Below are 9,066 nucleotides of genomic sequence, written 5' to 3'. Positions count from 1 at the left end.
AGTGATGAAGAAAATATTTAATCAGCAAGTAATGCATGTAAAAAAGAACATGAGAAGATGTAAACTCACTGTGGCCATAATGAACAATTCAGGCATTATTTCAAAGATATATTTCTAAAAATATTAATTTAGTTGATGAGAATGTTTAACACACTATAAGGCAGTGGAGTGAAAGACTTCCCCTAGTTGGTACTGGGCTTGAATTACTTCTGGATCCATTTTGCCGTGTCCACGGTAGTTGAGTCTGTAAAACTCTTTAGTGATCATCGCTAGGGTCTTTCCCTTGGTTTCAGGTAGAACCATCCAAATAAATGAAGCAGTCAGGAGGCATACAGCCCCAAATGGCACAAAGCAATAATGTCCCAAACTGCTCTGCAAAAACACAAAGAGGGCATTCATAAAAAGAAGAAATACTATTCCTAACCAGTATCTACAAATCCTTGAAACATTATATATTTACTTACCAACACTACATTAGACATTAAAGGGACAGTTCACCCAATAATAAAAATTCTTTCATGTTTTACTCACCCTCATGCCATTGCCAATGTATATATCTTTCTTTCTTCAGATAAACACAAAGAAAGATTTTTAAACGATAGTTGTGTGTAAGAAAAATACTAATATTTTTAATTTTTTTAACTATAAATCAATTCTTCAGGTCTACTGTCATACAAGCGATCACGAGAGGAACGTGAAGTGAGTTGTGAAGTTTGCACAAGAAGTATGGATGACCGCCATTTTTGGTGCGAGCTTCTTAAAGGGATAGTTCACTTTGAAATTAAATTTTGGTATGTTTTAGCTTACCTCAAGGGCATCCAAGATGTAGGTGTCTTTTTTTCCACAGTAGTTTCAATTTTGATATTTTTAGGTCAAACCGTTCTTGTCTGTCAGTCATTTAATGCAGGTCTGTGGTCACTGTCTCAAAGAGCATGCACAGAGTCCAAATTAAAACAATTCCCCATCGTCCAAATTTAACAATTCCCCATCGTAAGTACACATTGATGGCCTAAGACACGAAACGAGCGGTTTGTGTGAGAAAACGAACAGTATTTATATCATTTTTACCTCTTATACACAGCCACGTCCAAGTGATCTGAGGGCGCGCGCGCATCCTGCTGTGTGACGTGTACGCAGACTGGTGCATAGATATATACACTAGATGTCGTATTAAAGACATTTGTTCCAATGAACTGCCATAGACAAGGCGACATCTAGCGTATATGCACCAGTCTGCGCACACGTCACACACCATGCACGCGCGCCCTCAGATCACTTGGACGTGGCTGTGTATAAGAGGTAAAAACGATATAAATACTGTTCGTTTTCTCACACAAACCGCTCGTTTCGTGTCTTAGGCCATCAATGTGTACTTACGATGGGGAATTGTTTAATTTGGACGATGGGGAATTGTTTTAATTTGGACTCTGTGCATGCTCTTTGAGACAGTGACCACAGACCTGCATTAAATGACTGACAGACAAGAACGGTTTGACCTAAAAATATCAAAATTGAAACTACTGCGGAAAAAAAGACACCTACATCTTGGATGCCCTTGAGGTAAGCTAAAACATACCAAAATTTAATTTCAAAGTGAACTATCCCTTTAACGCTCTTATGTCACGTTACCCCTCCTTCTCATGAACGCTCGTATGACAGTAGACCAGAAGCAATGATTTTCTACGCACACCTATCGTTTCGCTTCAGAAGACATTGATTCATCCACAGGTCCTATGGATTGACGTCTGGTCTCGGGTGTGGCTTTTCAAGCCTCAACCAAGCAGCATCCATTCAATGACATTATATAGACTCACAGAGATTGATTATTTTTCTAAAAATCTTTGTTTGTGTTTATTTGAAAAAAATAAAGTCATATGCATTGGAGATGGCTCTCAATGATGAGAGAATTAAATTTTTTGGGTGAACTGTCCCTTTAAGACTTGTATTCAGAGAATGTGTTGTCTTTTATCTTAATGCACTGGCAGTTTTTTTAAAACTTATTTTGAACTACACTTAAAATGAGTGAAAAAATATGAATAACTAATAAAGAAGTCATTTTTGCCATGAACAATAAATGAGTCTGTTATTCTCTCACCACAAGGAAAGGGAAGATCATCCCGATAATGAAGAGGTTCAGCCACATTAGAGAGCCAGCAGTCATGTAGGCGGCAGGACGTGCTGTCTGGTTAAAAATCTCTGTTGGAAGGATTCCAGTCACCCCAGCTACCATATGAAGAAAAAAACACATTGTATGAAATAACACTATGGAATTGGTTACATTATATAAACTAGGGCTGCACAATATATTGAAATTATCGAAATATTGCAAATGTATATAACGCGATATGCATATCGCAATGGCTTGTGATAACTGGTCATGAACAAAAGACAAAGAGAATATCACTCACTGCTCTTGGCTGAATAACTTTTGTAGCTTTAATAAGAATCAGTATTTAATTCGTACAGTGAAAACTAAGCAGTGTTTTATTTTTACATTTGATTATTCAGTTTGTGTTGTTAAATAAACCTAATGTAGGCTTATGCTCTTATGCCACAGTAAAACACTGCTGTTCACTTTCAGAAGTTGTAGGGATGTTTTCTTGTCACAAAAATTATTTGAACACGTATGTAGGTTCCCTGCCAAAGTAACGCATGTACTGCCCTACCTGGTCCCATGCCAAAGCTGAGAATGTAGGTGAAGATGCAGGTCATGCTCATGTAAGGCATCCAGGTAACAATATTCTATTAGGAGGAAGGTCAAATCAAAACATAACTGTTATTTGATCTATACTTACACAACCATTTAGAAGGTTGGAGTAATGGCTGCTGAAAATTCGACTTTGCCATCACAGGATTAAATGCGATTTAAAAATATATTAAAATATAGATTTATTTTAAATTGTAATAATATTTCACAATATTAATGGTTATTTTTTAAACAAAGATACAAAATACAAACTTGGTGAGCATAAGATACTAAGCCGCTCATATTTAACCGATGATGACATGACGTCCATTCTGTTGAACTCTCTAGATTACTGAAGTTGGACATTATGTGTCCACTTTAAGGTTAGACATTACATGAGGACTCTCAAAGGTCAACTTCAGAAGTATACACTACAAATGCAGTTTATAGTTTCTGAGCATGCATACGTGTATATAACCTTCCATGTGACTGTGTGTGCTGGTAAAGGGTAAAGGGGTCATACAACATTTAATAATACACACCTCAAGTGAAAGAGCCACAGTGAAGACTACAGCCCATCCTGCCATGAGAACATAGCCGCCCATCAACATCAGCTTCCTACCCAACCTCTCTATCAATAGGTTCTAAACACACACACACACACACATATTTATTAATGTGTAGCCATGTCATTCTAACATAAATTATTCTGTATACAGTTACACTATTAAAAGTGGTAACTTTGGTCCTCCAAAGAAATTATTTCTTAGCAAAAGGGACTAAAACACTGGTCTAGCCCTGAATGATCAGCCAAACATTTTGGACAAATTAATTCACTCACACTATGCAAGTGGGTCAAAGGATTGCCTCTTTTGTTCTGGGACAGTTACATAATTGATAACAGATGAAATGTAGACTTACACACATAATGCAAGCTGTGAATTCACACATCCCAGTGCCAATGGTCACATATTGGATCTGTCCTGCAGATATTCCCGCTTCTTGGAACACATATGATGCATAGAAGTAAATCTGAGGAATGAAAGAAAAAGGCCCTTAATCTTTTGAATTTCTGAGTATGCAAAAAAACCTAAAACTAAAACTAAAACCCAAACACACCAGCACTAACACTTGAAATCCTTCTGAAATCATTTCTAGTTATGTAATTAAGAAGTGTTGGGCACAGGAGAGATTTTACACAAGCTGTACACAAGGCAGGTCAATCAGTCATTTGCTTATTCAGTTCCTCAGTGAATTTACAGAAAAAGGTAAATTCCTTTGCTTTTCAAAGGTATTCCACAAATATTGAATTCTCTGGTTAATTAAAAAAATAAAAAAATTCTTACATTTCTTTTATCACAATATCAGAAGTGATTTTTAAAAGTTTTTGAAAAGTCTCTTATGCTCACCAAGGCTGCATTTTATTTTAATATAATAAAAAAGCAAAAGAACATAATTTTTTATAATAATGTAAAAGTCTTTACTGTCAATTTTGATATATTTAATGCATGCTTACTTTTAAAATAATTTATTTAAAAAAAATCGTACTGACCCGAAACCTTTGAACAGTGTAAATACAGTGAGACTGATATTTTATCAAATATGATGGGGACATGACCTATTCTGACTTCTGCTAACTGCTTTGTGTGAGTTTGTTTGCATGCATTTTTACCCCAGGAAGCATGAAGACTCTGTACATATTCTTTCAAATATTAACATTAAGCCTGCATTCATTCTCATGAACAGCTAGGTGTGTTTTCTTTGGTCAACGTTCAGTTTATGAAGCAATGCACCGGCAATCCAGTTACACTTGAACTTCCAACTGAAAGGCAAAGATATAACAGCAGAGGATTGGACAGAGGCAGGGTCTTACTGTGTCATTACCGCACAGTTGCATGGCACTGCTCAAGACTGCCACAGAGATGAGCTGCCAGCGAACGCTGCGGTCCGTGAAGAGCTCCCATGGCTGTTTGGCACGTTCTCCCTTGGTTTCATTCTGTTCCTGCAGAATCTCATCCAGCTCATCTCTCTGCACCTCACAGCCACGCAAACGCCGCAGTGCTGTGGAACAAGCATGATTAATGTATATAATCATGAGTAAGAATTACATTCAGCTTTCAAATATGTGACCCTGGATGACAAAACCAGTCACAAGTAGCACGGGTATATTTGTGGCAATAGCCAACAATACATTGTATGGGTCAAAATGATAGATTTTTCTTTTATGCCAAAAATCATTAGGATATTAAGTAAAGATCATGTTCCATATGATATTTTGTAAATTTCCTACCGTAAATATATAAAACATTTATTTTTGTGAGTGAATGCAGCAAAATTCGAACATAAGTGGACAACTTTAAAGGCGATTTTCTCAATGTTTCGATTTTGTGCACACTCAGATTCCAGATTTCAAATAGTTGTATCTCGGCCAAATATTGTCCTATCCTAACAAACCATACACCAATGGAAATCTAATTTATTCAGCTTTCATGTGATGTATAAATCTCAATTTCGAAAAATTGATCCATGTTACTGGTTTTGTGGTCCAGGGTCACATATATCAGAATGAGATATTTAAAAGGATAGTTCACACAAAAATGAACAATATGTCAGCATTTACTTGCCCTCAGTGTTAGGGGTAATCGATTACAAGTAACGTGAGTTACGTAATCAGATTACGCATTACTTTTAAATGGACTTTTTTTAATAATAATACAGGTTGCTTTGTTTTCCCATTATTGACTGACAGCTCTCCGGTCCCCATTTTGAGAGAAATCCTGAGTAAGGTGCAGAGGCGTTGTGTGCGCTGATGAATATTGTAGTTCTAGACTAAATGTGAGCACGCATTTACTCATCTCACTTCCTCAAAATTAATAAAAACAGGGAAATCCAAACTCTGAATATTACGCAAACCTGCAACAATTAAATGTATTAAAAAACACAAATATACTTTATGTATTTAATCTCACTTTATTATCCAGTCTTTCCTGCTAACCTACAATGATCCATAGAAAAATATCACATTTGTGTTTCTTTTTGTAATTGCTGATGTTAGAGTGTTGAATTTTCTTCTCTTGCATCCTATTTTTCTGCGTTCCAGAATGGCAGCACAGCTGAAAGGTTTGTTTGAGTTGCGCCCTGTAATGTAAAGGTGTGAATTCGCATTTCCTTTAGCCTGAGGCTTATTCATTTCACATTTGGTGTGAAAGGGTCTTACATTTGCCAAAAGTATAACCTTTTTTTGTTTGTTATTAAAACACAAACAATCAAGCCTAGTCCAGGTGAGAAAAAGTAACATTGTAACGCAATATTGCAACACATTACTTCTAAAAGTAACTTTTCCCAACACTGCTCGTCCTCATGTCGTACCAAACCACTATGACTTTTCTAACATATTTTACTGCTTTTTTCTATACAGTGGACGCCCTTTAAAAGTGAACATTATTAGAGTAAGGTGCTTGTAATGTTAATTGTGTAGGGTTAAGTGAGGCTATCATACCCTGCATTGGAGAGCATATTGAAATATACAACTACACCAATTCATACCCATTAGGCAGGCCTCTTTGTCCCCACAGTCAATGAGGAGGTAGCGGGGACTTTCTGGAAACCAAGGCAAGGTGAGGAGTTGGATGAAGCCTGGGATAGCATTACTGGCCAATAAGTACTGCCAACACGGCTCACTACCTAACACCTCCCTGAATAAAGACAAGCATTTCAGTCATGATAATCTTTTTCGGACATAAAAATAACAAAATAACCAATTTAAATGCACCTCATAAAGTACTCATGAAATAATTTATTTTACATCACACAAAGAAATGGTAAACACTCTCGCTAACTACTTCGTACTGCATCAAATATGTAACGTACCTCAGACTGACCACCTGTCCCAACACCAGTCCAAATGAAGTGAAGACAGCAGAGGACAGAGACACAGCTCCTCGTAAGTGCTTCGGTGCACTTTCACCAAAATACATGGGCTGTACGTTCATACTGATGCCTGAATATAAATAGAGAGGATGGATGGTTTAGAATGATACCAGGAAGAAACTAGCAATCTCAATCTCAACATATAAAGGGCCCATTATTGATAATCACATTTACAGGTATAATATATATAGACAGTACCTGCATTTATGCCAACCAAAAATCTGGAGATGATAATCATCTCAAATGACTTTGCTGTTCGGCTCAGCAATGCAAGCAGTGAACTTGAGAAGAGAAACACATTGTTCAGCAACATAGTCTTCTTCCTTGGAAAAAAGAACATAACAGGGTAAACTATAAAGATTGATTTCTTACTTAAAATTCACTGCATTTTAAATCTAAAACACATTTTAATTAAATAAAACAATTGGTAAGGAACATGAGAAACATGTAATCTGTGACTGTAAATACAACAAGATAGAGACAGAAGTGATTGTACCTCCCGAAACGGACAGACATTGGCCCTGCTATCAAGGCCCCAGTAAAGCCGCCCAATGAGAAAATAGAAACTATAAAGGTCCATATCAGTGTGACCTCATAAACCCCCAACTGTATTCCCCATCGCTCCTGAAATGTCTCATTGACAAACTTTTGAATGAACTGCAGGAAGGAACACAGAACACAAAACTTGTAATTAGCCTTAACAGATACACACAGACAAATAATATGGCAAAAATAAAATGCAACTATTTCTCCTCTTTCACACAAACCCGATGAAACACTGGTCCTTACAACAGTCGGTGCATTCATTATGGCCAGGTTGTATCCATATTGTAGTGTTCCCCCAATAGCTGCAGAGGTCACCATTAATGCCAAAGTGTACATATGACCCTGATTAGAAAAGATAACTATGATGTTATTTTATCTAGGCAAAAAAACAAACAAATCAACTTAAATTACTAAATTAAATTGCAATTAAATTCAACATATATTCTCCAAATGTGCTATCATATGCTGTTTTGCCCCATTGAAGGGATTTAAAATGTGCTTAACAATTTTGTTTAATTGACTTTAAATTTTATTTTTTATAATACATCAATATAGTGACACATGACTTTACAGTCAAATTATTGAGTCATTTAAAAAAATAATCTGACTAATGGAAAAGAACTCCAGCAATAGGACATAATCGTACCTTCTTCTCCTTTGTACTCATGATGTCTTCTTCTTGCATGTGCTAATGATTTGCCTTGAGAAAATAATCCAGAGGTTAAAAAAATCCAAGAATAGAGAATACTGTCAGTTTATTCTGTGCTCGCCATTAAATGAGATATTGGTGCTCCGAGAAAGTTGCGTAGAAAGACACTATGACACACGTCTTCAAATGTTACAGCCAATAAGAAACTTCAGAATGGTCAGTCACGATCCTCACAATTTATAAAGTTTAACTAACCACCCTCTTAACTAGATAAAACAATGATTTTCGAATCCTCTTGAGAACTTCTGTTGAATTAAAAAGGCACCTGCTCCTTACAAACACGTTGGCATTGTGTGTCCATGTAAAATGAGATCAACGTAGTTCAACTCCACCTATCGGAATTTATATATAACCGTACTGTGTTACTGAATTTTTACTTATTAAGTGTTATTTTATTTTATTTTATTTTATATATATAAAAATAGCTTTTAGCTTGTTTACATTCAGTCAGCATAGGCCTACTATGTCATATTAATGGAATAGAAGCATATAATAGCAAAAGTTGAAATAATATTGAGCTTATCCATTTATTCCACTAGAGGGCAACATAACATTATTATAATTTTGCACTCGTTTGCATCCTTCTGAAACTTTTACAATAAAGTTTTAAGGTAAAGGCTTGGTTTTTGGTTGAACTATGAAATAAATTAGCATATACTTTTGGATCAACTTCTAGTTAGGCAACGCAAATAAATGCATAACTGTCTGACCAAAACCTGGACAAAACTTCCGGTCCTTACAAAAAACAATCAACCAATTATGAATCAGGAAACGCACAAAAACGTCATATAACAAAAAGAGAATTTTTCAAATTCATTTCTTTTAAACATAACCAATTTTTTTTTGAGTGTCCCAGTATATACTATGTTCTAATTTTGGCCTTCTGTGTAATCTAATCTTGAGGAAATATATTTAACCAAGTAAAGAAATAGCTACCCGTGGGAGTGGATTGGAAACAGTAGCCTAACGTTACGCCACATCTCACATGTAAAGGTAAACTTGACAATAGATAAGAGGTAGCCAGGTCAGTGTAACCAGGAATCTGCTACTGACAATAATCTGACACTAATAATAAAAACTTCATATCTCTCTTTTTTCAAACACAGTAAACGTTTAACAATAAACTTAAAACTTTATTCACTTCACTATGCAGGATAGTTCTGAAAATCATTGTCCACAATAAAATATGCGGGCT

The 9,066-nt window shown here is 35.9% G+C and overlaps 1 protein-coding gene across 4 annotated transcripts; it reads right to left on the bottom strand.

Annotated features, from left to right (window-relative positions):
- On the bottom strand, positions 1-8,198 carry slc2a11a (solute carrier family 2 member 11a). Of its 4 annotated transcripts, XM_079884609.1 has the most exons (13): positions 8,137-8,198; positions 7,809-7,862; positions 7,406-7,504; positions 7,113-7,273; positions 6,815-6,939; positions 6,557-6,686; positions 6,233-6,381; positions 4,560-4,747; positions 3,608-3,718; positions 3,229-3,330; positions 2,667-2,742; positions 2,096-2,223; positions 1-372 (listed from the first exon to the last, which is right to left on the bottom strand). In XM_079884609.1, exons 2-13 carry the CDS (start codon positions 7,845-7,847, stop codon positions 154-156), a joined length of 1,527 nt encoding a protein of 508 aa, XP_079740735.1. In that variant the 5' UTR covers positions 7,848-7,862; positions 8,137-8,198; the 3' UTR covers positions 1-153. The 4 variants fall into 4 exon arrangements, with proteins under 4 accessions (XP_079740735.1, XP_079740736.1, XP_079740737.1 ...); XM_079884610.1 differs by having other exon boundaries at positions 7,809-8,164; XM_079884612.1 differs by lacking the exon at positions 8,137-8,198 and having other exon boundaries at positions 202-367; positions 7,809-7,934.
- Between the last annotated feature and the right edge of the window lie 868 nt (positions 8,199-9,066).

This window comes from Squalius cephalus, assembly GCF_949319135.1.
Source record: "Squalius cephalus genome assembly, chromosome: 10".
Taxonomy (NCBI): Eukaryota; Metazoa; Chordata; class Actinopteri; order Cypriniformes; family Leuciscidae; genus Squalius; species Squalius cephalus.
Note: the sequence above shows the minus strand (reverse complement) of the source record. Positions and strands in the feature narration are given on the sequence as shown.

Coding starts and splice junctions, on each gene's coding strand:
- slc2a11a (XM_079884609.1), bottom strand. CDS start 7,847: ATGCAAGAAGAAGACATCATGAGTACAAAGGAGAAGAAG. Junction 7,505..7,808: donor TGAGTACAAAGGAGAAGAAG/GTACGATTATGT, acceptor TTTTCTAATCAG/GGTCATATGTACACTTTGGC. Junction 3,331..3,607: donor TCACAGCTTGCATTATGTGT/GTAAGTCTACAT, acceptor GTGTGTGTTTAG/AACCTATTGATAGAGAGGTT.